At 49.0% G+C, this 27778-nt stretch overlaps 1 protein-coding gene across 1 annotated transcript in view; it reads left to right on the forward strand.

Moving 5' to 3' along the window:
• The window catches only part of LOC138748749 (voltage-gated potassium channel KCNC1-like), a 117882-nt gene that overhangs the window by 3241 nt on the left and 86863 nt on the right, over window positions 1-27778 (forward strand). Inside the window, exon 2 of the mRNA XM_069909440.1 lies at window positions 6842-7737. Coding sequence (XP_069765541.1) covers window positions 7138-7737 — 600 coding nt within the window. The 5' untranslated portion in view covers window positions 6842-7137. The remainder of the gene's footprint in view (window positions 1-6841; window positions 7738-27778) is intronic.

The following is a 27778-nucleotide window of genomic DNA, read 5'->3' on the forward strand; positions in this document are numbered from 1 at the left end:
TATAAGCACACGGGCACATGCAAAGACACACACACAGATAAGCACACGAGCACATGCAAAGACACACACAGATAAGCACACGGGCACATGCAAAAACACACACACAGATAAGCACATGGGCACATGCAAAGACACACACACAGATAAGCACACGGGCACATGCAAAAACACACACACAGATAAGCACACGGGCACATGCAAAAACACACACACAGATAAGCACACGGGCACATGCAAAAACACACACACAGATAAGCACATGGGCACATGCAAAGACACACACACAGATAAGCACACGAGCACATGCAAAGGCACACACACAGATAAGCACACGGGCACATGCAAAGACACACACACTCAACACACCAACAACGCACAGTCGCCATACACAAAGACACGCACACAAATTACACATCACACACACAAAACTCACAAATGACACACACACAGCACCACGTAGGTTAATATATACATGCGGGTATATTTGCACACAGTTTTAAGAACACCCTAGACAGTCAAAGACTTGTATATACGAATAGACACATACATAGAGGTGGATGGATTGATGGGTCACAGATGCACGAAATGATTTGCACGCAGATACATAACAATTACACTGATGCAGACACGTTGATGCACAGGCGAAGGTTGGCAGATACACACAGATATTTGTTTACAATGAACACGATCGTAGCATAAAGCACGTGGAACCCGAAACACAGATGTGCACCCACTGACAAACAAGAAACACACGTGTTTCTCTCTTCCCCCCCCCCTCTCTTGCCCCTCCCCCCTCGTCTGGGGGGGGGGGGAGGAACACATTACACAGACACACGTGTTCACACTCAAACACAAAAAAAGTCTATTCGCTGTCCCACTTTCAGGCGACCACAATCAAGCTAATTTCCACAGACCTTTTCCCGCACCCATGGCAGCGGTGCGAACGCCCTTTCAAGCGCATCCAGCACACACCTATTTAAAGCAACAATCGCCCACTCCCACAGACACGAGTTCACGCCCAGGCAAGTCTTTCTCCCCCAAATCAGTTGATTGCGTGGCGAATTGGAAATGGGAAAATGCTGGCAAACTACGTTCAGATAACTAATCTGAAGGATCCCGACGCGAAAGGTTCCCCTGACCCTTATAGACGCTGCCAAACCCTCTGAGTCTCTCCACCACCCCCTCGTTGCTCCTCCCAACCTGATTGGGCCAATGCTCTGTTGGCTGTAAGTGTGGGGGGGGGGGGGGGGGGGCTCAATTTCTGCTGATGGAGAATCTCCGTCAGCTAATGGACATTTCACATTCTCTGTGTTGTAATAATCTTGAGGAGAGCCGCTTCCCCTCCCCATTAGGGCAAATTCAAGCCACACATCACCTGCACCCCCTCCCCTTCCCATTAGGGCAAATTCATGCCACACATCACCTGCACCCCTCCCCTTCCCATTAGGGCAAATTCATGCCATACATCACCTGCACCCCTCCCCTCCCCATTAGGGCAAATTCATGCCACACATCACCTGCACCCCTCCCCTTCCCATTAGGGCAAATTCATGCCATACATCACCTGCACCCCTCCCCTCCCCATTAGGGCAAATTCATGCCACACATCACCTGCACCCCTCCCCTCCCCATTAGGGCAAATTCATGCCACACATCACCTGCGTCCCCTCCCCTCCCCATTAGGGCAAATTCATGCCACACATCACCTGCACCCCCTCCCCATTAGGGCAAATTCAAGCCACACATCACCTGCATCCCCTCCCCTCCCCATTAGGGCAAATTCATGCCACACATCACCTGCACCCCCTCCCCATTAGGGCAAATTCATGCCACACATCACCTGCACCCCCTCCCCATTAGGGCAAATTCAAGCCACACATCACCTGCACCCCCTCCCCATTAGGGCAAATTCAAGCCACGCATCACCTGCACCCCTCCCCTCCCCATTAGGGCAAATTCATGCCACACATCACCTGCACCCCCTCCCATCCCCATTAGGGCAAATTCAAGCCACGCATCACCTGCACCCCTCCCCTCCCCATTAGGGCAAATTCATGCCACACATCACCAGCACCCCCTCCCCTCCCCATTAGGGCAAATTCAAGCCACGCATCACCTGCACCGCCTCCCCTCTCCATTAGGGCAAATTCATGCCATACATCACCTGCACCCCTCCCCTCCCCATTAGGGCAAATTCATGCCACACATCACCTGCGTCCCCTCCCCTCCCCATTAGGGCAAATTCATGCCACACATCACCTGCACCCCCTCCCCATTAGGGCAAATTCATGCCACACATCACCTGCACCCCCTCCCCATCAACCGAAGCCCCTCAAACACGCAAGGAGTGGACATTAACCAGCCTTGCTGACTTCAGACCAAAATAAATCTCCATGGATTAAAATCTAATTTACATAGAAATTGCTTGCTGACATGACATTAGGGCTAATTAAATGTAGTTTTCAAAAAAAAAATAAGGCAATGCTTCCTAATTGTACATTGGTAAGAAATTAATGAAAATTTAAAACGTTTTCTTTTTTTCCCTTCCATCCCTTGACTGGGCGTTTAATTGTCTCAGAATCTGCAAACATTTAGAGATTTCTGGGTTTTTTTTACAAAATAAAGAAACGCCTGCTCTTCCCCCTCTGCCCGCGGGTCGCAGAGATTTTATTGTTGGTTCAGGTTAGCACATCCCATTGGAGTTTAAAATTCGCCCCCACCGGAATGTTTTACAAACACAAAAGCCAACACATCGAACTCAGCGCCCGTCACGCACAAAGAGACATTTGCCGATGTTTCGGCCCCTTAATCAAGGGACAAGCAGAACGGGCCAGAAATCGGGAAATCTGAGAATTTAGACACTCTGGCAGAGGGAAGGAGTCCAGGTGGATAGGATGAGGGGAGGGGTGAGAATGGCAGGGGGGAAGAAAGGGAAAGAGAAGGCGGAGGGATAGAGAGAAGGGGGGGATAGAGAGAAGGGGGATAGGGAGAAGGGGGATAGGGAGAAGGGGGATAGGGAGAGGGGGAGAGAGAGAAGGGGAAGAGAGAGAAGGGGAAGAGAGAAGGGGAGAGCGAGAAGGGGAGAGCGAGAAGGGGAGAGCGAGAAGGGGAGAGCGAGAAGGGGAGACAGGGAGAGGGGAGACAGGGAGAGGGGAGACAGGGAGAGCGGAGACAGGGAGAGGGGAGACAGGGAGAGGGGAGACAGGGAGAGGGGAGACAGGGAGAGGGGAGACAGGGAGAGGGGAGACAGGGAGAGGGGAGACAGGGAGAGGGGAGACAGGGAGAGGGGAGACAGGGAGAGGGGAGACAGGGAGAGGGGAGACAGGCGGGAGAGGGGAGACAGGCGGGGGAAGGGAGACAGGCGGGGGAAGGGAGACAGGCGGGGGAAGGGGAAGAGAGAAGGGGAAGAGAGAAGGGGAGAGCGAGAAGGGGAGAGCGAGAAGGGGAGAGCGAGAAGGGGAGACAGGGAGAGGGGAGACAGGGAGAGGGGGAAAGAAGCGAGTGGGGGAAAGAAGCGAGAGGGGGAAAGAAGCGAGAGGGGGAAAGAAGCGAGAGGAGGGAAAGAAGCGAGAGGAGGGAAAGAAGCGAGAGGAGGGAAAGAAGCGAGAGGAGGGAAAGAAGCGAGAGGAGGGAAAGAAGCGAGAGGAGGGAAAGAAGCGAGAGGAGGGAAAGAAGCGAGAGGGGGAAAGAAGCGAGAGGGGGAAAGAAGCGAGAGGGGGAAAGAAGCGAGAGGGGGAAAGAAGCGAGAGGGGGAAAGAAGCGAGAGGAGGGAAAGAAGCGAGAGGAGGGAAAGAAGCGAGAGGAGGGAAAGAAGCGAGAGGAGGGAAAGAAGCGAGAGGAGGGAAAGAAGCGAGAGGAGGGAAAGAAGCGAGAGGGGGAAAGAAGCGAGAGGGGGAAAGAAGCGAGAGGGGGAAAGAAGCAAGAGGGGGAAAGAAGCGAGGGGGGAAAGAAGCGAGAGGTGGAAAGAAGCGAGAGGGGGGAAGAAGCGAGAGGGGGGAAAGAAGCGAGAGGGGGGAAAGAAGCGAGAGGGAGGAAAGAAGCGAGAGGGGGGAAAGAAGCGAGAGGGGGGAAAGAAGCGAGAGGGGGGAAAGAAGCGAGAGGGGGGAAAGAAGCGAGAGGGGGAAAGAAGCGAGAGGGGGAAAGAAGCGAGAGGGGGAAAGAAGCGAGAGGGGGGAAAGAAGCGAGAGGGGGAAAGAAGCGAGGGGGGGGAAAGAAGCGAGAGGGGGGAAAGAAGCGAGAGGGGGGAAAGAAGCGAGAGGGGGGAAAGAAGCGAGAGGGGGGAAAGAAGCGAGAGGGGGGAAAGAAGCGAGAGGGGGGAAAGAAGCGAGAGGGGGGAAAGAAGCGAGTGGGGGGAAAGAAGCGAGAGGGGGAAAGAAGCGAGAGGGGGGAAAGAAGCGAGAGGGGGGAAAGAAGCGAGAGGGGGGAAAGAAGCGAGGGGGGGAAAGAAGCGAGAGGGGGGAAAGAAGCGAGAGGGGGGAAAGAAGCGAGAGGGGGGAAAGAAGCGAGAGGGGGGAAAGAAGCGAGAGGGGGGAAAGAAGCGAGAGGGGGGAAAGAAGTGAGAGGGGGGAAAGAAGCGAGAGGGGGGAAAGAAGCGAGAGGGGGGAAAGAAGCGAGAGGGGGGAAAGAAGCGAGGGGGGAAAGAAGCGAGAGGGGGGAAAGAAGCGAGAGGGGGGAAAGAAGCGAGAGGGGGGAAAGAAGCGAGAGGGGGGAAAGAAGCGAGAGGGGGGAAAGAAGCGAGAGGGGGGAAAGAAGCGAGAGGGGGGAAAGAAGCGAGAGGGGGGAAGAAGCGAGAGGGGAAAGAAGCGAGAGGGGAAAGAAGCGAGAGGGGAAAGAAGCGAGAGGGGAAAGAAGCGAGAGGGGAAAGAAGCGAGAGGGGAAAGAAGCGAGAGGGGGAAAGAAGCGAGGGGGGAAAGAAGCGAGAGGAGGGAAAGAAGCGAGAGGAGGGAAAGAAGCGAGAGGAGGGAAAGAAGCGAGAGGAGGGAAAGAAGCGAGAGGAGGGAAAGAAGCGAGAGGAGGGAAAGAAGCGAGAGGAGGGAAAGAAGCGAGAGGAGGGAAAGAAGCGAGAGGAGGGAAAGAAGCGAGAGGAGGGAAAGAAGCGAGAGGAGGGAAAGAAGCGAGAGGGGGAAAGAAGCGAGAGGGGGAAAGAAGCGAGAGGGGGAAAGAAGCGAGAGGGGGAAAGAAGCGAGAGGAGGGAAAGAAGCGAGAGGAGGGAAAGAAGCGAGAGGAGGGAAAGAAGCGAGAGGAGGGAAAGAAGCGAGAGGAGGGAAAGAAGCGAGAGGAGGGAAAGAATCGAGAGGAGGGAAAGAATCGAGAGGAGGGAAAGAAGCGAGAGGGGGGGAAAGAAGCGAGAGGGGGGGAAAGAAGCGAGAGGGGGAAAGAAGCGAGAGGGGGAAAGAAGCGAGAGGGGGAAAGAAACGAGAGGGGGAAAGAAGCGAGAGGGGGAAAGAAGCGAGGGGGGAAAGAAGCGAGGGGGGAAAGAAGCGAGGGGGGAAAGAAGCGAGAGGGGGGAAAGAAGCGAGAGGGGGGAAAGAAGCGAGAGGGGGGAAAGAAGCGAGAGGGGGGAAAGAAGCGAGAGGGGGGAAAGAAGCGAGAGGGGGGAAAGAAGCGAGAGGGGGGAAAGAAGCGAGAGGGGGGAAAGAAGCGAGAGGGGGGAAAGAAGCGAGAGGGGGAAAGAAGCGAGAGGGGGGAAAGAAGCGAGAGGGGGGAAAGAAGCGAGAGGGGGAAAGAAGCGAGAGGGGGGAAAGAAGCGAGAGGGGGGAAAGAAGCGAGAGGGGGGAAAGAAGCGAGAGGGGAAAGAAGCGAGAGGGGAAAGAAGCGAGAGGGGAAAGAAGCGAGAGGGGAAAGAAGCGAGAGGAGAAAGAAGCGAGAGGGGGAAAGAAGCGAGAGGGGGAAAGAAGCGAGGGGGAAAGAAGCGAGAGGAGGGAAAGAAGCGAGAGGAGGGAAAGAAGCGAGAGGAGGGAAAGAAGCGAGAGGAGGGAAAGAAGCGAGAGGAGGGAAAGAAGCGAGAGGAGGGAAAGAAGCGAGAGGAGGGAAAGAAGCGAGAGGAGGGAAAGAAGCGAGAGGAGGGAAAGAAGCGAGAGGAGGGAAAGAAGCGAGAGGAGGGAAAGAAGCGAGAGGAGGGAAAGAAGCGAGAGGGGGGGAAAGAAGCGAGAGGGGGAAAGAAGCGAGAGGGGGAAAGAAGCGAGAGGGGGAAAGAAGCGAGAGGGGGAAAGAAGCGAGAGGGGGAAAGAAGCGAGAGGGGGAAAGAAGCGAGAGGGGGAAAGAAGCGAGAGGGGGAAAGAAGCGAGAGGGGGAAAGAAGCGAGAGGGGGAAAGAAGCGTGTGGGGGAAAGAAGCGAGTGGGGGAAAGAAGCGAGTGGGGGAAAGAAGCGAGTGGGGGAAAGAAGCGAGAGGGGGAAAGAAGCGACAGCGAGAGGTGGAGGAAAGAAGCGAGGAGGGGAAAGAAGCGAGGGGGAGGGGGCGGGAAAGAAGCGAGAGGGTAGTCGATATCAATGCCATCAGGGTAGTGAACGCAGCGAAATGTTGGAGCAACCCAGCCGGTCTTTCCAACGCCTGTCGGAGAGAAAGATGCACAGTTCGGGTCCGGAGCCCCCTCTTCAAAGGGGAGGGGGTTGCAAATCAGAAAAGCAGGACCGTCTCCGAACTGGAATCCAGTCGGTGGCGGTGGGAAGGGGAGAAGTGAGGAGACAGGGAAAGGAGGAGAGGCGGCGGCGGGGACGGGGGGTGGGTGGGGGACCGAGTTCGATCCATTTCAAACTTTTCGCATGGAGGGGACTCTGGTCAGAGGGCATCGTGCACACACAATACGACCTGACTTGGAAATGTTCTTCCCTTCTTTGCAGGTTCCGCCAGGGAGTCACAGAAATCCTTTGGAAAGTCCTCCCTGAGATTCTTCATCCCCCTAGATAATCCCCCCTCTCTCTCTCTCTCTCCCCTTCCCCACCCACCTCTCTCTTCCTCTCTCCCCTTCCCCATCCACCTCTCTCTTCCTCTGCAGCCCAGTGAGTGAGAGAGAGAGAGAGAAGGGGGTCAGAAGAAGACAATGACGACAGGCACCTGACTTATCTGTGGTTCGAACACGAAACACGTGCTTTTGCGAGGAGAAAATAAAACGTCACCCAGGCAAAAATCCCTCCTTATGATCAGTTCAGTTTGTGTTTCCTCTTTCCGCGGGCGAAAGGCAGGAAACAAACCTCCCTCCAAGTCATGTTTGAAAGGAGATATGGGCAAGAACGAAGAGAGTGACAAGATAGTGATCAACGTTGGGGGCATTAAGCATGAGACATACAAGAACACCCTTAAGACCTTGCCTGGCACCAGACTCTCCTGGTTGACAGAGCCGGATGCTTTCAGCAATTTTGATTACGACCCAAAGACCGACGAGTTCTTCTTCGACCGCCACCCGTCCGTTTTTGCCTATGTCCTGAACTACTACCGGACGGGCAAGTTGCACTGCCCGGCGGACGTGTGCGGCCCTCTCTTCGAGGAAGAGCTGGCCTTCTGGGGCATCGATGAGACCGACGTGGAGGCATGTTGCTGGATGAACTACAGGCAGCACCGCGACGCGGAGGAGGCGCTGGACAGTTTCGAGACCCCGGAGCCCGAAGACGAAGAGGACGGGGATCTCAAGCGGCTGTGCCTGCAGGAGGACTCGGGCAGGAAACTGGGCTGCTGGAAGAAGATGCAGCCCAAAGTCTGGGCGCTCTTTGAAGACCCCTACTCATCGAAAGCTGCCCGGGTAATGTGTGTGTTTAATGATGTTCCTCTATTGTGTTCCCCAGAGATGCCACTGTGTTCCTGTTTGCTTGGGAGTGGAGTGGGGGTGGGGGGCAGATAGAGAAAAGTAGAGAGGAGGATGTTGGAGGATGAAACAATTTGCAAAAGGGAGATCATTTTCTGAGACAAATGTTGGAGAAACTCAGCTGGTCTGAACCCATCCAACTGAAGGAAGAGGAGTGGGGAGGGGGGTGGGGGGGAAGGGGGAGATGGATGGAATATAGAGGCAGGCAGAGCTCCCTCTGTCTCTGCCTCCCTCAGAATAAAGTCTGAGACAGAGAAGTAAACATGAGTTTCATTTAAAACAAAAGACAGAAAGATTAAAAGGATCTGCAATTGCAGAGTTGGGGAGGGAAAAGACGCATTTAAATCCCGCCGCGGGCCGGCAGGGGACAGGACTGCGCCGTTGCAGAACCAGTGGCTGCGGCAAGAATTTAGCAGTGGTAGCATTTCTGGCGGTTTTAACAAAGCACAGCGCCAGCAGGTTTGTAGTTGTGGTGAGAGCGGGTTCTTTCACAGTGAAAAAAAAACCCACCCCAGTAATGCAGAAGGAGGGGTGGGGGGAGAGAGAGAGAGAGATCATACAACCACTCAACAATGCAGCAAGGGACCCGGGACCTCCTCCAACAAACTTTGAAGCCCATCAGCTTCAATACCATCCACCTCTTCTGTTGAGAAACAGATTTAGCAGTGAGGGTCAGCAGGTTGGATCAAAATATTGCCCGGGAAGTGTCCAGACCTTTAGGGTTACACCCCGAAGCAGGGTGAAGCTTGATGTTTTAAGAACCAGGTTTGACAGGATGGGAGAGGAGCATGCAGAACATTGAGGGAGGTCAGAATTAAGAATCAGGATTTATTGTCAGGAACAAGTCACGAAATTCAGTGTCTTGCAGCTGCGGTCATAGAGCAAATATTCATATTATAACCATCTTACAAAAAAGATGAAAATGAGAGTGCATGGCAGTGTCTGTGGTTCATTGATCATTCAGGAATCTGATGGCAGAGGGGAAGAAGCTGTCCTTGCGCAGCTGAGTGCTCGTCTTTAGGCTCCTGTACCTTTCCCCCCACCGAAGGTCACTGAGGGAAGAGGGCATGGCCTGGGTGGTCGAGGTCCTTGAGGTTAGAGGCTGCTTTCCTAAGACACCGCCTCACGGAGTGAGGTCTGGTTAGGGTTAAGAGGAGGCATTCACGGGCATTACCTCCCCAAGTGAGGGGCTGTGGCCCCCTCCCCAATACGGCCGCGGCTATCGCTTGCCATCAGACCCGTCCCCACCGGCGTCACTAGCATGGGTCGAGCATCGCCAGTGGCTAAAGATGCTTGACGCCATAAAAGCAGTGCTCTCGGAGGGGCAGATAACAGTAACAGCACCCCATCCCACCCCCATCCTCCTGCTGAGCATTTCACTGTGCCCCTCCAACATTTGTTCTGGCGCCGATGCTGAGTCTGGTGCCTGTGATGTCACAGGCCGAGTTAACAACCCTCCAGTTTATTTTGGCCCTGAGAGTTGGTGCCTCCATACTAGGGAGTGATGCAACCAGCCAGAATGCTCTCCTCAGTACAGCTGCAGAAGTTTACAAGAGTCTTCGGTGATGTACTTTATCTCCTCAGACATCTTATCAAACCAGCAAACTCAGAGTTGGATTCATGGAGGCATGCAGCACGGAAAAATTAAAAAAAAACTTAGACATACAGCATGGTAACAGGCCATTATGTCCCATGAGTCCATTGAAAGAAAGTGGCTTTTAGGGAGTGAGCAGGGAGAAGCAGAAATGGATGTAAGGGGACTTCTTCAAAGGGATGTGAGAAGTTACATTGAAATTAAAATCCTTTAATAGAAATAGATGTCTGGCAATGTACTGAGATCCCATAGCTGAGCAGAGTCTCTGTGCGAGTTACCCAATTGGAATCTGAAATCTGTGGAACAGTGAAGACCATTTGGCCCACGCATCCATGCTGGCTAACAAAGGGATTTTAGCTTAATCACATTTCCCAGTGTTCAGTCTGTAGCTCAGCTGGTTAGAGATCTTCCATTAATCCAGGGATGTTGTAAATGCGCCCGTGGGGGTTAGCTGCTTCCCCTCACTTTCAACCACTGAGTTCTAAACCACCCACTGAGTCGAAAAGTTGTTTTCTCTCTCAGTTTGCCTCTATTCCTTCCACCAATTAACTCCCCAGAGTTACGAACCCTGTTCATGAAGGAAAATGGACCATTATGTGCCTTGGGACCCTGCCCCTGTCCTTGCCTTGGGACATTTTGTGCTTGGAAGAACAGTTCTAGGCAAAAGAGAGTGCTTTAATTTTGACTGCCAGCAGTACAATGTGGACATTTTCTCTCTCATTCTCTTGCTCTCTCCACCCCTCTCTCCTATCTCCATCTCTCACTCTCTCTCCCTCATTCTCCACTCTTGCTCTTCCACTCCTCTCTTTCTTTTACCTCTCACTCTTTCTTCCTCATTCTCCTCTCCCTCTATCTTCCCCTCTCTCCACTCTCCTCTCTTTCCCTCTCCCCCTCCCTTTCCACTTCCCCCTCTCTCTCTTTCCACTCTCCCTTATCTCTCTCTTTCCACTCTCCCTCTATCTCTCTTTCCACTCTCCCCATCTCTCTCTCTCTCTTTTTACTATGCTCTCTCTTTCCACTCTGCGTTTTCTCTCTCTCTCTTGCAAAATGGACAACTTATAATACGTGAACACGTGAATCCAAATTATTCTCTGCTCCCGGCTTCCCAGCTTAGCCTCGAAAGCTTTATCAAGAAGCATATTATTCAGGCTGACAACGTGTGGGTGGAAGTTATTCAAGGAACTAAATGCTATTTGGGTTGGTGAACTATGTGGTAGAGTTGTCACTGCCACAGCCGTGAGTTCAAGCTGCATTCTCTGCCCTTTTGCAGAGTGTTTGTGCCTTGCTACAAATTAGTCTCCCATTGGACCTCCACGTATTCTGGGAAATAGACCCAGAAATTACGAAGAGTTGGATTCATGGAGGCGTGCAGCATGGAAACATTTAAAAAAAACTTAGACACACAGCATGGTAACAGGCCATTTTGTCCCATGAGTCCGTGCTGCCCAATATACACTCCATTAACCTGTATGTTTCGAACAGTGGGAGGAAACTGGAGTTCCCCCCCCCCCCCCCCCCACCCCACAGACCCTGGGAGATCGTACAAACTCTTTACAGACAGAATGGGATTTGAACCCTAGTCCAGAGCACTGGCGCTGTAACAGCATTGCGCTAACTGCTACGCTAAGAAGTGGGAGCAGGAGTAGGCCATCTGGCCCGTCGTAGCGTGCTCCACCATTCAACAAGATCACATTGATCCAGCCACGGACTCAGCTCCACTTACCCGCCTGTTCCCCATTACCCTTAATTCCCTGAGTATTCAAAATGTATCTACCGGTGCCTTCAGTGCGCTTAATGAGGCAGCATCTACTTCATTGGGCAGGGTATTCCACTGCTCTCTGTCTTCCAAATGTACCGGGGGGTGGGGTGGGGTGTTGTAGGTTCATTGGGGTATTTAGGGTCGTAGGCCAGAAGGGCCTGTTACCAAGCTGTATGTCCAAATTAAAAGAAAAAAATCATATCTACTTACTCAATCTTGTGTCCCTTAGGGCGGTACGGTTGATGTAACAGTTAGCGCCATGCTTTTGTAGCGCCAGCGATTGGGACCAGACAGGGGTTCGAGTCCCACGCTGTCTGTAAGGAGTTTGTACGCTCTCCCTGTATCCGTGTGGGTTTTCCTCCGGGGGTTCCAGTTTCCTCCCACAATTCGAAACTTACTGGGATTATAGGGTGTAAATTGGGCGGCATGGATTTTTGGGATGAAATGGCCTGTTACCGTGCTGTATGCCTAAATTTATTTAAAAAATTAGTTATTGTCTCACCTGCCATTGGAAACAACCTCTCTGCTTCTATCTGGTGTATTCCTTCATCATTTTGTGTCTCTATAAGGTCTCCCCTCATCCTTCTAAATCCAGTTGAGAACAGTCTGGACGACTCAATCTCTCCTCATGAGTTAACCCCCTCATTCTTGGAATCAATCTGGTGAACCTCCTCTGAACCGCCTCCAAAGCCAGTCAAGCTAAGGAGACCAGAGCTGTATGCTGTACTTCAGGTGGAGGCCTCAGCAGCCCCTTGACCTTGGCCCTTTGACCTAACCTGTCTATAACCTGGATGTGTTGGAGTTGAACAGGAAGGTCCAAAGATGCTGCGGTCTAGTGCAATACACCAAAGTGCTGGATTTCCTGATGAAGGGCTCAGGCCCGACATGGCGACTGCCTTCCTATGGATGCTACGTGACCTGCTGAGATTCTCCAGGACTTCTGTGTATTGCTTGGTCCCGTTTGCCTGCGTTTCCCCCTACCCATTTCCTGTCTACGCACCTATACAAACGTCTTTCAAGTGTTGTAACTGAATCAGTCTCTATCACCTCCAATGTCAAGACCTTCCATGTACCCATATACCCACCACCCTGTCTGTGGAAAAACCTGCCTGAGATCTCCTTTGAACCTTTCCCCTCTCACCTCAAAACTAAGCCCTCTAATCATTTTTAATTAAAAAAAAATTAAGCATACAGCACGGTGACAGGCCATTTTGGCCCATGAGTCCGTGCCACCCAATTAACCTACACCTCTGAATGGTGGAACAAAACTGGAGCCCCCGAGGGAAAACCCACGCAGACACAGGGAGAACGTACAAACTCCTTACAGGCAGTACAGGATTTGAACCCCGGTCCCGCTCGCTGGCACTGTAAAGGCATTGTGCTAACTCCCCCCCCTTGGAAAAAAGACTGATGATTTACCCTACCTGTATCCTTCATGATTTTATAAACTTCTCAGGCTTTAGGGAAAACAGTTGCACGTTAGAGAATAGATATCTACAAGCATTACATAGAATAATCCATCTATATCCATCATAACAACCCTTTTGTATACAATAAGTTAGAGTAGAGAGGCACCCTTCTATACACTGTATTTCGGCGATACAGAGCAGTAACAGGCCCTTCCGTCTCACGAGCCTGCATTGCCCAAGCACCCCAATTGACCCACAACCCCTGTACGCTTTGAAGGGTGGGAGGAAGACACGGGAAGAACGGGAAAACTCCTCACAGAGATTGCCGTGTTCAAACCCAGGTTGCTGCCACTATAACCGCCAAGCCAACCATGAAGAAGGGAATGCTGGAAGCACTTAGCAGGTCAGGTCTCCTATGTGGAAAATGAAGCAGAGTTAACGCTCTCAGGTTGAAGATCCGTCACAGGGTGCTGACCTGGTGGGTGCTGTCAGCTCTTTTTTTAATTTCAGGTTTTCAGTGAAGTTTAATAGTCTTACTGTGCAGTACAGACCCTTCAGCCCTCGATGTTGTGCTGCCCTATATATTCCTACCCAAAAAAAGGAAAGAAGCCCTCCCTACATAAGACCCTCTTCATCCCTGTGCCTGTCTAAGAGCATCTTAAATGCCCCTAATGTTCCAGCCTCCACCACCACCCCTTGGCAAGGCATTCCAGGCACTCTTAACCTGTGGTGTAAAAAAAATGTACCCCTGATGTCTCCCCTAAACTTTCCTCCTCCCTTCATTTTATACAGATGTCTCCTTGTGTTTGTTATTTCCACACTGGGAAAAAGGTGCTGGCTGTTCACCTTATTTATGCCTCTTAGAATCTTGTAGACTTCTATTAAGTCTCCTCTCATCCTTCCCTCCAAAGAGAAGAGTCCCATCTCTGCTAACCTTGCCTCATAAGCCTTATTTTCCAATCCTGGTAAATCTCCTCTGCACCCTCCTCCATAGCTTCCACATCTTTCCTGTAAGAAGGTGACCAGAACTGAACACAATATCTCACCAAGAGATTTGTAGAGTTGCAACATGACCTCTCAACTCTTGAAATCAATCCCCCTTTAGTGAAGCCCAACATCACATAGGAATCAGCCGTCCGGCCTGTTGAGCCTGTAGTTCTCCACCATTCAATGAGATCATGGGTGATCTGACGATAGGCTCGTCTCCACCTAACTGCCTTTTTCCACGTATCCCTTAACTCCCCAACGATGTAAAAATCTATCCAACCTTGTGTTCAATATATTTACTGAGGTGGCCCCCACTCCTTCAATGGGCAGCTAACTCCATAGATTCCATTGAAGCAGAGAGGGGTCACCTCAGTAAATGTATTGAACACAAGGTTGGAATGATTTTTACAATTTGCTGCAAGTCTATTCTAAATTGAATCACAAAAGAGTTGACAGGAAATCCTAGCAAAATCACCTTGTAAATCGAATGTTCATAAGCCAAAAATTTACTGGGTCCAGACTGCATTACAACACGCGCTGTTTCTAAACCTGCTGTCTCCACTACTGTTGTCTCCACAAGACCCCCATGACCTCATGACGAACTTTCCATTTCCCTACCTGCCATCACATCACCAAACAGTTTGATCACGCGCACCACAGATTCTTTCCTGCTGTTATCAGACTCTTGAACAGACCCACCATCAGTAAAATATGATGCCTTGCACTGTCCAATTGCCCTTTTCTCTTTAACACTGGGCCCTGAACATTTGCTTTATTGTAACACTTTTGTGTTTGTTCTTGCATGACCTGCTGTGTTATGTATGGATTGATTTGGTTGGATTTCCAACACATGGCGGGAAACAATTTAAACAATTACCCTATGGTTACCAGACTCTCTGCTAAACCTACCTGTGCATTCCACCCGATCCTTTCAGAATTTTGACCGTACTTTGTGATATAGACAGTTGGTGTATTTAAACGGCATGGTATATCTTGGTTATATTCATATATAATTATTTAGAGGATTACTGATCGCTGAATGCAGGGCTATTTATTTTTCTGGATTTTGGCAGTATTGGGATTTTTATTGAGATGGTCCATATTGTGAATATTATCATCCACACCTGCCCCTAAATTAAAAAGGTAATTTAGAGTCAAACACATGGGCATCTGAGTGGAACGGCAGGGATCAGTCCTGTGCTCCTGTGATGCTTCTTCCTCGTGGGGTATCCTACCCAAACCCTCACGGGTACGGATGCTCTGGTGTCCCAAAGATAGGCGGATTGGTCGGCCAGTGCAAATTGCCTCCATTGTGTGGGTGAGGGGGTGGAGCCTAGGGCAAGGGAAATGGCTGAGGAGTGGGGAGAACGAAACAATGGGATCCATGTGGGATTAGTGGTGGGTGTTAATAGTGAGTTGGAGTGTTTAATACTGAACTGGAGAGTTCATTGCTGTTCTTTCTTTTTCTTTCTTCTCTCTCGCTCCTTCCCTACACCCCCCCATGCTTTTTAGACTGTAATATCGGGAAAATAATGGAAAAAAATTAACTTAATTACTGCCCGTGTGGTGGTTCACACTGGGCATCTCTTTAGATTGCAAGTACCTGAGTGCAACAGTCCCAGGGGTTGGACGTGCAGTTTTTTCCAGTGCGATTTACATTACAGGCTTCTCCAAAAAAGTTGTAGAGGTCCTGCAGTTTAAATCACAGGGCAGGAATTCTTGCACATTCTTTTTTAGACCGCCCGTGTGGCAGCACAATTCCTTGATTGTGCCTTTACATGCCTACAGTCTAAAAACTATCTATCTCTCCTCCCCCCTCTCTTCTCCTCCTCTCTCTCATGTCTCTCTCTCTCTCTCCTCCACTCAATCTCTCTCCTCCCCTCTCTCTCTCTTTCTCTTTCTCTCCCCTCCCCTCTCTTGCTTTCTCTCTCCACTCCCCTTCTTTCTCTCTCTTCCCTTTCACTCTCTCTCTCTCCTCCCCTCTATCTCTCTCCTCCCCTTCTCTCTTTCTCTCCCCTCCCCTCTCTTGCTTTCTCTCCACTCCCTCTCTTCCCCTTCTCTCTCTCTTCTCCCCCTCTCTCATGACTCTCTCTCAACATTGAAGCTCACATCAACTGAGTTGCATTAAACTTCCTCCCTGAAGTATGTGGTTTTTTAAAATGACCATTTTTTCTTTCCACGGTTACTGTAACTATTTTTTCCTTTAAATTCTGAAACTTCTTTAATTACTGGAATTTATATTCCTCACATGCCCCGGTTGTTCCAGAATGCTAGCTGACAGTGCAGTAACTCAACCGTAATACTCACTTAAACGTATGGTGGCACACCTCATCAGCTGCCCCAGTGCTTATTACCGGGAAAAAGTACAGAGGGCAGCAGCTCCATGATATATTATGGGGATCACTGTACCCTCAAAGTTCACACATTTTGCAACCTTCTTTGGCTTGGCTTCGCGGACGAAGATTTATGGAGGGGGTAAAAGTCCACGTCAGCTGCAGGCTCGTTTGTGGCTGACAAGTCCGATGCGGGACAGGCAGACACGGTTGCAGCGGCTGCAGGGGAAAATTGGTTGGTTGGGGTTGGGTGTTTTTTTGTTTTTCCTCCTTTGCCTTTTGTCAGTGAGGTGGGCTCTGCGGTCTTCTTCAAAGGAGGTTGCTGCCCGCCAAACTGTGAGGTGCCAAGATGCACGGTTTGAGGCGATATCAGCCCACTGGCGGTGGTCAATGTGGCAGGCACCAAGAGATTTCTTTAGGCAGTCCTTGTACCTTTTCTTTGGTGCACCTCTGTCATGGTGGCCAGTGGAGAGCTCGCCATATAACATGATCTTGGGAAGGCGATGGTCCTCCATTCTGGAGACGTGACCCACCCAGCGCAGCTGGATCTTCAGCAGCGTGGACTCGACCAGCACACAAGGAAATTAATGCGCGCACAAAGTCGTTCCAAGTGTAGAATAAAATCTTAACTAAATATGTTATCTCGTCGAATGCAATCATATTAAAATGTGCCAGTACAGTGTTATTTGCCAAGAGAAATAGGTTGTGCCAAAATGATCTTGAAACAATTTTAAGTTTACATTTGCACAAGCATTCAGGGCGCACAGACTTTGGTCACTAGGGGAGAAAAAAAATTGCCCAACATAAGATTTTTGCGCACACTGACGACTCAAGATTAGAGGGTACATTGATGGGGAGATGTAGGTTCTGCAATGACTATGGTGACAAAGCAGCTTCCTGTGCATTAGAGATATTGGGAGCACCATAAAGAGAGAGCAGTTTATTTTGCAAGAAGTGGCAGCGTCGACTTGTAGGAACTAGCGGACTTAAAAATGCCTTAAGAAATTGTGACTATGTGTACTTTATAGGTAACAAATGTTACGAGCCCAAAGGACCCCAAAACCCAGCACCAATAAACATTCAGCAAGACAAGTAGTTTTTAAAACAAAAGTTGTTTTTAATCAACTTTAAACATGAAAACAGAATCAAACTTTAACTTATCTCTATACTTAACTAACCCAAATGAACCCCCTTCTAATTCTAAGCGCATGTGTATGTAATGTGTGTGTAAATTTAAGAAAAGTTCTTTGGTTCACAGTCCAATCTCACTTCTCCTTCTTCCAAGTTCTCTGGATGCAGGCAATTCTTATACTGTGCACAGAATTTAACAGGTATAAAGTTCACCAAACTTTGGTGCTCGAAAGGTAAATGGTTACTGCTCAGGAAGGTTCTTGTAGGGTTTGCAGAGAGAGATTTGTTGTTCCAGGATTTCCACAACTGAGTTACCACCATTAGTCACCTCAATGTCTCGCTGATGAAACTTGGCCCATCGGGGTTCTCCAGATGGCAACCTCTTTCTTCAGGCTACCACAGAGTTCCTTTCTGTTCCACTTATTCCAAGAGAAACATCAAACAGATAGCACTTCCAGACATCCACTGCTCTGGAACTTTCTATTTCCAACCAGCTCTTCCTGACTTGTTTCAGCGGTGACTGTTCAGTCTCTTTCAGTGTCACCCACACTAGCTGAGAGGGCTCATCTCTCTCTCTCTCTCTCTCTCTCTCTCTCTCTATCTCTCTCTCTCCAACTGAGACTGCCAGAAAGCCCATGTGACTCTCTCACTTGCAAAACCCCCACCTTCTTCAGCAAACACCAGGAGTTCTTCTTCTTGGTCAAGCTGTTGTCTTAGATAAACAAAACCTAGGAGTGACCTTTCTGTGAGCACACTGTAAGTACTTTTTAACAGCCAGTTTGTCTTCTCCAAACAATGGCCATTCATTTCATGACATCATTTCAATTAGCACCTACTTGTGAAATGTACATAAAAGTCTCCAAAGATCCTGCAATGTGACTGAATATGAATTCTTCAGTCTTTCAAATAAGATCTGTTTTAAAATGTGTGTATGTATGTAACCCACTAATCTTACCAAATCCTTCCAATATTTATCCATTACACAATTAATGTGCATGTTTCAGGCAATTGCAGCTCAATTTCTATCCCATTGGAGAACTACTCTTGTGTATGAATCATTGATGGTGGCCATTTTATCCATGACTCTCCCGTGACTTTGCATGGTGAAATCCAGTAAATCCCATTCCTTTTCCCTTTTCCTGTGATGCTTCAATTGCATTACCCCTTCAAATGTATTTCCCTTCGAATTCATGCCGCAGAATGGAATCACGTCCACCATCCTTTTAAGAAGGTTTATTTCTCACAGCTTACTGAGCACAGTTCTTCTGCCAACAGGCTACCTGCCAGGGCTCACTGGAGCACTGGTCCAGCACCTCTGTAAACAAAAGGCAAAATAAACAAGTGGGGGGGGGATTTTTAACTATAGCGGCCACATATTAAATACAGGAAGGGTTGGCGCCATGGCCTCACCCCACGCCCCCACCCCCAGCCTGCAGAGCAATCTTCTGGACACACAAGGAACCTGTTTCCTCCACGACCGCTTCATCCATCTCCCTTCCTCGTCCTACCGTTCGCTCTCAATTGTACAACGCCAAATGCAACATGGCGGCCACCAGGGCCAGCTCTCGTGAGCCCTCCTTGTCACCATTTATTTTGATGCCCCTGCATAGGTGCCATTTTGTGTGGATACGCTGGTGTCTCCCCCCCCCCACTCACCACACCCCGCGGTTACTCTAACGCCCCTCTATTGGATTTGTTCTGACGCAGACTCTGAATACAGGGGATTTTATGGAAGCGGGGGATGGGGAGAGGGGGTGGTGGGTGGGGGTGGGTGGGGAAAATACCACATAATATTAGGATATTTGATCATTTTGGTGAGCTCTGGCACCTAAAGAATTAGTACTGCACCCCTGGCTATCTCTAACATTCGTACAGATGTGTAATGAGCACCATTTCCAGAGAGTAACATTACAATGGAAAGGAAAATCTATTAGCACAAAACAAGAAAGCACTAGAGTGGGGTTCGTTCAGGAGTCTGATGGTTGGATGGAAGAAATTGTCTTGAAGCCTGTTAGTGTGAGCTTTCACACTCTTAAGCCTTCGCCCAATGGGAGGAGGGGGAAGAGAGTGGGTCTGGGGTGTAAATGGTCCTTCAGTGTGTTGGTTGCCTTTCCTGGAGGGGGTGGGCATCCACGGAGGGGAGGGAAGTTTGCATCAGTGGTGTCACAAGGCTTGGTGTCACCCAGTTGCGGTAACTCATGGTGTCACCCCTCCCCATGGATCTCCTCCTGTACTAGACCACCCAGAATCCTTAGTAATGTTTTTTTTTGTACTAATGCTACTTATAAATTATAGATCACTGAATGTAACGGCAATGGTAGTGAGATAAACAAAAATTGAAATAAATAAGTTCACCAATACTAATTCCCACAACATTGTAGCTAAAATGGCAGAAAATTTGTCAAAAGCAGTGACTATGAAGACACCAGCAGCAACAAAAACAACAGCACTTGCTGATGGCCCGTGCAGATTAAACCACATGATTTGAAGCATCATTATCATTAGGGAATAGCAACCGGAGCGCATTAGAAGATTCAAAAAGTAAATGAGTTTTAGCCTCATAGGTGCATTGATAGTAAGATGGGCTTATGGAAAATGTTTTTGTTGTTAGAATGAACGAAAGGGACATTTTTATAACTTAAAAAAAAATTCTGCGGAAACACTGCACAAAAATCTGATAGACAGTCATTTTGATGTCACCTCTGGTGATGTACTCAGTGCGGTCCGATACCTCTCCCCCACCCCCACCCTAGTGACACCAGTGGTTTGCGTGATGTTCTGAGCTGCACTCACCACTTTCTGCAGCTCCTTCCCATCATGAGCAGAGCAGCTCCCGTCCCGCGCTGTGATGCACCCAGCTAATATTTGCTTTACCTCACCCTGTTGGTCCTACGTCCATCAGCGGATGGCTCTAGCCCTTCCCTATTTATCCAACCATCGCTATCATCCTTTTCCTCAATTTTCATATCTTGGTCTGTTCTTTTAATCAAAACGATACAGGCTTGTGTATAAAAATCTAGATGGTTACATGGGCCCTGGGTTAGATCAGGTTTGATCTTGCTGGGACTGATTTGTTGGTTAAAATGAAGAAATACCTTGGGTTAAAATGACCCTGCACAAATTCTGCAGGTGTTTCAGGTAGGAGAACTAATAGTGATATTATAGCCTCAAGAAGTATGAATTTAAATACAGTAATGTATTAAATTACTGTATTTTCTGGCCTATAAGATGACCCAAAAAAACTGCCAGGAACAGGGGTCGTCTTACAGACCAGATACAAAAACATGACCGTGTAGATTCCCCTCTTCGCACACTTCCCTCCAATTCTGGCCAACGAATGATTCCTCTTCTCATCGAACATTGTTTCTTCGGTATTTTTCTCAAAACACCTTCATTCTTTCTCTGCTCCCCGACCATCTTCTCACGTACGCCCGACGTCCTTGCAGCAGCCTAGTTGGTAGATTCTTCGGCCACTTCAGTGACTTTTAACTTCAAGCTCGCTTCCGACTTCCGGCATTTGGCCGGAGGCTCCATGATAACACCCACCTTCTGGAAATGCCCAATAGCTCAGTCAATGCGGCACCAGCTCGGCCAACTCCCGTATTTTGGGGGGGGGGGGGGGTTCATCTCATACACCTGATGTACGATAAAACCATGAAATTCAGGCTGAAGTTGGAGACCCATCTTATCTGAAGGTCGTCTTATTCGCCAAAATATACCGTATTAAAAAAACGTAACGTTACAGCACAGAGCAGGCCCTTTAGCTCACAATGTGCTGGCCTATTAGCTCTCCACAACAATATAATCCTTTCTTACCTCACACCATAACCCTCTTCTTGCATCCATTCACCTATCTGAGTTTTTAAATGCCCTTATTGTACCAGCCTCTGCCACCATCCCCGACAATGCATTCTAGACAGCCACTACTCTCCTCTAAACTTTCCTCCACAAACAATATCCTGTGGTATTGTCGTCCAAGAAAAAAAGGTGCTGGCTGACCACTCCGCCCATCATAGTCTCATATAACTCTAATAAATCATCTCTTAATCTTTGCCAAAAAATGTATTTTCAGATGGAGAGTTTGCCTGTATCGCCACCATCTGTTAGTTTGCTAACTAATATTAGTTCATCTTTTATCTCTTAGAAAGCAATTAGAAGGAAGAAAGGCCAATTTAGAATGTCAAGTCGAGGGCATTGACATGAATCTCTTCTGGCAAAAGCGTTGAAAGGCACAGAATTCCTGAAATCCACACTGACTGGCAGATCCTGACGATCGTTTTGAGGATAATCAGGAGCGCCGCAAAAAGACTGCGGGAAAGGGAAAAGTCGACAGGGTGTTAGCAAAGGTTTCCTCCCGCCTTTCAAAACGTACTGTGGGTTGGAGGCTAACTGGGGACCTTGGGCTGCACAATGGGCCTGTTACCATGCTCTATGTCTGAATTAAATTAAAATTAAGTTGCTAGTTCAGTATCTTTTTTTTTGTAATATTTTAATTATCATTTTAAATCTATTTAACAATCATACTAAGTATGAATCATCGAGAGACCCCCCCTCCCTCCACCTCCTCCCCTCTATACTAGTCCTATTGAACAGAGAAAGAGCAAAGATAAAGAAACACCAAAAACATCCCATTGTTAGTGTGTACAGTAAAACATATGGAGACAGGATAATACTAGTGTTAAAATCTTCACCGAAATCTACTGGCTAGCCACTCACTATCATAACCCAAAATTGACACCACTGAGGTACCTATTTGTTCTAAATGAGGCAGCCAGAGTTTTAGAAAGGCAGTATGTCCTTTCCTGAGATTGTATGTGACCACTTCAAGTTGAGTAGATGGAAGTCAGATGTCCATGTTACCGCTATTCATTCCCTGGCCACACACAAGGCAATTTCTGTGAATTTTAATTTGCGAATTAGTTAGTGATCTACCCACCGTGGTCAAATTCCCCAGAAGCTCGACTGAGAAGGTGACTCCCATGATCTTGGTTAGGCTGTCACAGAGGTCATGCCAGAAGGGCCTCACCTTCATGCAAAGCCAGGTAGAGTACCAACATCTACACCACACCTAAAGCGCATCTCTGCTAAGTCGGGTTTATCTTGGTGTAATTTCTGTGGGGTGAGGTACAGTTGATGGAGAAAATGATAATGGACCTAGTTTTGATAGCAGCCATCAAACTTCCCTGGCACGGATCTGATCGGAGTTGTTCATCAATTGTTGTGTCTAAGTTCGACTCCCATCTCACCCTAAAACCTGGCTTTGGGCTCTCACTTCTGCTCCTCTTTAGAATCAGCCTCCTTCGGAGATGTAGGCCCTGCTGCACCTTCCTGACTAATGATGAGGTGGTGTGAGTCCAGGATAGGACATCCCTTATGTGCAAGCCGAGGAACTTTGTGCTCTTCATGCTCTCTCTCCATGACGGAACCGTTGATGTACAATAGAGAATAGTTGACCTTCGTCCTCCTGAAGTTCACAGTCATCTCCTTTGACTTGCCCATGTTGAGACTTAGGTTGTTGTTTTTGCACCATTTTACGAGCCTTTCAATCTCCTCTTTGTAAAACGACTCATCGTTGTTGCTAATGAGACCAACTATTGTTGTATCATCTGCAAATGTGATGATTATTTTGGAACTGAATCTGCCAGCGCAGACGTGAGTCAGCAATGTGAACAGTAGTGGGCTGAGCACATACCCTGAGGTGCGTCTGTGCTCAGCGTAATGGGGGTTAAGGTTCAGCTGCACACTCTGGACAGACTGCGGTCTTTCCAACCAAAACCCAATTACAGAGAGGGGTGTTGAGTCCCAGCGAGGACAGTCTGTCCACTGACCCCTGAGGTGGTTTGAAGAAGACACGTTGTCGTGCAGTTCATCTGTGGGCACAAAGGTGACTGCAGTCCTGGTCTGGAAGCACAGAGTCTAGTACAATGGGGGCAATGGAAGTCCGTTGTTGTGGCCACTGCTCTGCGATGCCGCTCACGGCCTTCACCGGTTTTTGGCAGCCCTTGTCTTCGAAACCGGTGCAGGCTTCGTCGTATAGGGCTCGCCAATGGGACCCTTCAGCAGCTGGAACTTCTAGTTCTCTTGGCTGGATGCCATTGGTAGCGTAGGGTTTCCTTGAGGACTCCCCTCCGGACTCCAGTTCACTATAGAGCAGCTGGTGAGGTATACGGTGGTCGTCCACTCTGATGAAGTGCCCCACCCACCGCATCTGGGGTCTGATGATCAGGGACTTGATGCTGGTGGGCTTCGCGTGACCCAAGACAACCAGCTTGGAGACGCGGTCTTGCCCTTCTGGCCTGACCTCTGTGACAGCCATCAAACTTCCCTGGCACAGATCTGATCGGAGTTGTTCGTCAATTATTGTGTCTAAATTCGACTCTCATCTCACCCTAAAACCTGGCTTTGCGCTACTTCTGCTCCTCTAGAATCAGCCTCCTTCAGAGATGTAGGCCCTGCTGCACCTTCCTCATGCGGAGGGCACGCATGAGGAATTTCTCCAGTTGTTTGACATGACATCGGTACAGAGTCCCGGTCTTGCATCCATATAGGAGAGAAGGGATGACCACAGCTCTGTAGACTTTCAGCTTTGTGGAAATATGGACATTATTGAGCACTCTGGTACATAGCCTCCCCAAAGCCTTGCTAATCCTGGAGTCAATTTCTTTGTCCAAAGACCCATCCCTCGAGATGATGCTCCCCAAGTATTTGAAGCTGTTTTACATTTGTCAGCTGGGCATTTGACTCTGTAAACAGGGAAGCTCTATCTCTGGATCATCCTGAGTCGTTATGGATGCCCAAGGAAATCCATAAAAATGATTCACCTGCTCCCTGACGGAATGAGAGGATGGGTCCTCTGCGGTAGTGATACATCAGCTGCATTTGCCATTTCCAATGAGGTGAAGCAGGGCTGTGTACCTGCCCCAGTCTTGTTCAATCTGCTCTTCACCCCCTGAGGTATTACCGTGCTAAATGCAGATCTGAAGTAAACGTGTGGCAGCCTGGTGAATGAGGCATTGTTCTCTAGGTGGGGCAGGAGGGTCAAGACTTTTGCACCATCTGTGGGCCATTTGGATGATAGGCAGACTGAAATGGGTCCAATATCGCTGGAAGGTGTGACCTGATGCAGTCATTCAAAGCACTTCATGATCACCAACTGGATTCAATACTCCAAGTGTGGTCTAACCAGAGGTTGCAACAGTTTGCCTCAAAAAAAAGGGTTGGGGTTACAGGGCATGTTTTAAAGGCAAAGTTTAATCTCTGTCTAGGGGAGTTACTGGATTAGCTGACGAGGGCTTCATTTTTGCAGAGATCTGCTTGGCCACAAAGTCAACCGCATCCCACCCCCCCCACCCCAACTATTACCGACTCCATCTGTGGCCAATTTTATGACCTGAGAATTCTTCCCAACCCGAAGATGTTTGCAAAGCTTTGTTCCAGACCGCTGAATTGGAGTTGACACTCACACCCAAGAAAGACATTTGGGGACTGGAGAACTCCTTCCCTACATTCTCGTCACTGCTTCCCATGGCCCTGAGGGAAATTATATCAGGAGTACCGGGCAATAGTCCCTTCGCGAGAAATGCTCTCTCCCGCCGACCCCAAACGTGCTGATCCATGGCCGCTGACCCCAAGTGTACTGTAGAGAACTACATCGGAGAGGCTGGACGCAGACTGGGAGATCATTTCGCTGATCGCCTTCTTTCTCTCTGCATCAGTGACAGCGATCTCCCAGTGGCCATCCATTTCAATTCTGCACCCCACCTGACGTGTGGCCTGATGCGCGGCCAAACTAAGGGCACCCGTAAATTTGAGGAGCCATTAATATTCCGTCTGGGCACTCTCCATTAACATTGACCTCCAGTTTCTGCTAGAACACTCCCCGTTCTCCCTCTCTTCCCCATCCTCTAGCTCTTCATCCCCTCCTCTCTCCATTCTGCTCTCCTCCCCCTTTTGGCTGCTGTGCCCTCCTTCCCTTATCCACCTATTTCCTTCTGCCTGTGGGACCGTGCTCCTCCCCCTGCCCCATCCCACCATTTTGTTTGGACGCCCGCCCACATTTTGCTCATACCTTAATGAAAGGCTGAAACCCGAAACGTCAGTTCTGTATCTTTAGCTTTGCTGCATAAAGGAGAATGTTTGACCTGCTGAGCTTCTCCAGCATTGTGTTTTTACTCATTTACATTAAATCATTTTTTTGTCTCCACATTCCCATCAATCCCCCCCCCCACACCCCCCCCCCCCCAGATTCTGCCACTCACCAGCACACTAAGGGGTAATTTATAGCCACTTAGCCATTCTTTGGGAATGGGGGAGGAGACTGGGCCACCCAGCGAACATGCCAACTCCACATGGCTGCACTGTCTTTGTGGAGTTTGCAAATGCTCGGGGTTCTCCGGGGCTAAGGCCCAGGCCACCGGGGTGGAGAGGCAGCAGCTCCACGAGCTGTGGCAGCCTAACCCATCCTGACCTGAATGCTAGTGCGTTGACCCAATGTGGACCCAACCAAGCCTGAACCAGGCTTAAATGGTCAAGCCTTATCAGGCCCAGGTCAGTTAGACAGGCTGAACAAGAAGATTGGAGGTGATGGAAGAAAGTGAAGAGGAGATTTAACAGAGGCATTTAAACTCGTAAAAGAATTTGATGGTGGTCATTAGGAGGAATGGTGTTAACTGGTAGAAGGCTCCAGAGAAGATAGATTAAAAAATAATTGCAAAGAAACAAAATAAAGGGAAATAATAAAGGAAAGTAAATCATATTGTTAGTTTCCAGGATCTATACAGACTGGGAAAGGAAGCAGATTATGGTAATTTGAAAATCCTTGAAGGCAAAATATTTGCAAGGGCTTTGGGAGCTTCATGAACTGATTATCCCCTCTGTCTTCCACCCCACCGACCCTCACTCTAACCCCTGCCATGTCTATACTATCAATTCTGACCTTCCTCTCTCGGAGTGCCCTTCATCCTCCTTTGCTCACCCTCAATGGATTCCATGCATGCCACAATGATGCCAAACTCGTTGGTCATTGTCTCCATCTCCATGCCTACTTCTTCAACAAGTATTCTTCCCCCCCCCCCCCTAACTTCTGAAGACCCTTTCTCCCACCTTAAGCCATCTTCCTCCTGTTGGACACCTTGCCCTGGCATTCTACCCACTCTGGATTTTTTTAAAATTTCCAAATGTTGCTGAGACTTCAACCATCTCAACTTCACCACTCCCCTCCCTTATTCTAATCTCACCCCCTTGGAACGCCTGGCCCTCCACATCAATCCGAACCCGCAGTCAAGGGCGTGCTGTTGTGGTCTGGCGCATTGACCTCTACCCTTGCTGAAGCCAGATGACAGCTGTCAGACACCTCCTACTTACCCCTTGAACAGGACCTAACCAAAAACGTCAAGCCATCTCCGAGATCATCACTTCCCGTCATCTCTTCCCACAGCTTCCAATCTCATTGCATTACCCAGTTCTACCTCCTACCCAAGATCCACAAACCTGATTGTCCCCGTCAAATCGACATCATCTCACCTTGACTCCCTTTTGTTCCAACCTGGTCTAGTCCCTCCCCACCTCCATCAGCGATACCTCACGTGCCCTCCATCACCTCACCAACGTTCAGTTTCCAGAACTCAGCTGCCTCATAGACATCCAATCTCTAGACACCTCCACAAACCCCCCCCACCCCGCCCCCATTCTGAAGGTCTCAAAGCCCTCTTATTTATTTTTTTTCTCAGCCACAGACCCAACCTGTCCTGTCCTCCTCCTCCAGCGGGCAGAATGCGTCCCCACCCTTTCTCCATGTCAAAGGGGTAGCCGTGGATACCCACACGAGTTCCAGCTATGCCCGCCTTATCGTTGACTGGGTCGAGCAAGCCTGCACAGGCAAGGCTGCTCAACTCTTTGGCAGACTACTTAAGCGCTGCGGAAAAGAAAAGTTTTTTTGGGGTGTATGTTGTAAATAGAAACAATCTGCGGGTACAACGTGAGGAATTGTCTGTTTACATCACGCTGACCCCTTTATTCCATGATTGCCTATTATGGGATCTAGTCATTTCTTTATGTGGTGCAATAGCCACAGTATAACCGAGAAAAACACTTCTAGTAAAGATCAGCAATGTGCCCATAACTTAGTTATAAGAATAACAACTCTATTTTATGGATAAAATCAGCTTTTGCATAACAGGGGAATAGTAGAATGTGTTCCGGAGAGCACCTGGGCATATTGTAGAAAATAACAATCTGTAATTCATCTTCCAGTGAAAAATCAGTCTCCAAATATTCCAGTCAATAAGAGCATATGAGAGAAGATAGTACCCCTTGTGTCTATTCAAGTGTTGGGGGGGGGGGGCGGCTCTGGGTATGTTATGAAATTATGTTATATGGAACAGCAGCTATTGTAAAGATCTTGCGTATGTCAGAGGGAAACACAACTCCTGCATTTGTTATAACTCCTGAGAGAGTGGCGGGCTCTGCGTGTTTTGCAGAAAAGACTTTAGGGAGAAAGGTTCCTGTCATTATTGTAAGGAATGCCTTTCCTATACACCGTTAGAAAAGGTTTATATAATATTAAAGATGTGGGGCCCACTCATGGGATTATTATCATCACCTGAAGCCTGAGGTGGTGCAGATGTGCTGGGGATTCCCTGCCTTGTGTCATCTTGGGGGGTGGGGGGGGGATGCATTATTCAATTCATATATACAGATCACCTTGTTTAGAGGGAGGGGGTAGATTAAAGATCCTTTTTATTTGCTTTTCATTAGACTAATAAGT

This window comes from Narcine bancroftii, chromosome 13, assembly GCF_036971445.1.
Source record: "Narcine bancroftii isolate sNarBan1 chromosome 13, sNarBan1.hap1, whole genome shotgun sequence".
NCBI lineage: Eukaryota > Metazoa > Chordata > Chondrichthyes > Torpediniformes > Narcinidae > Narcine > Narcine bancroftii.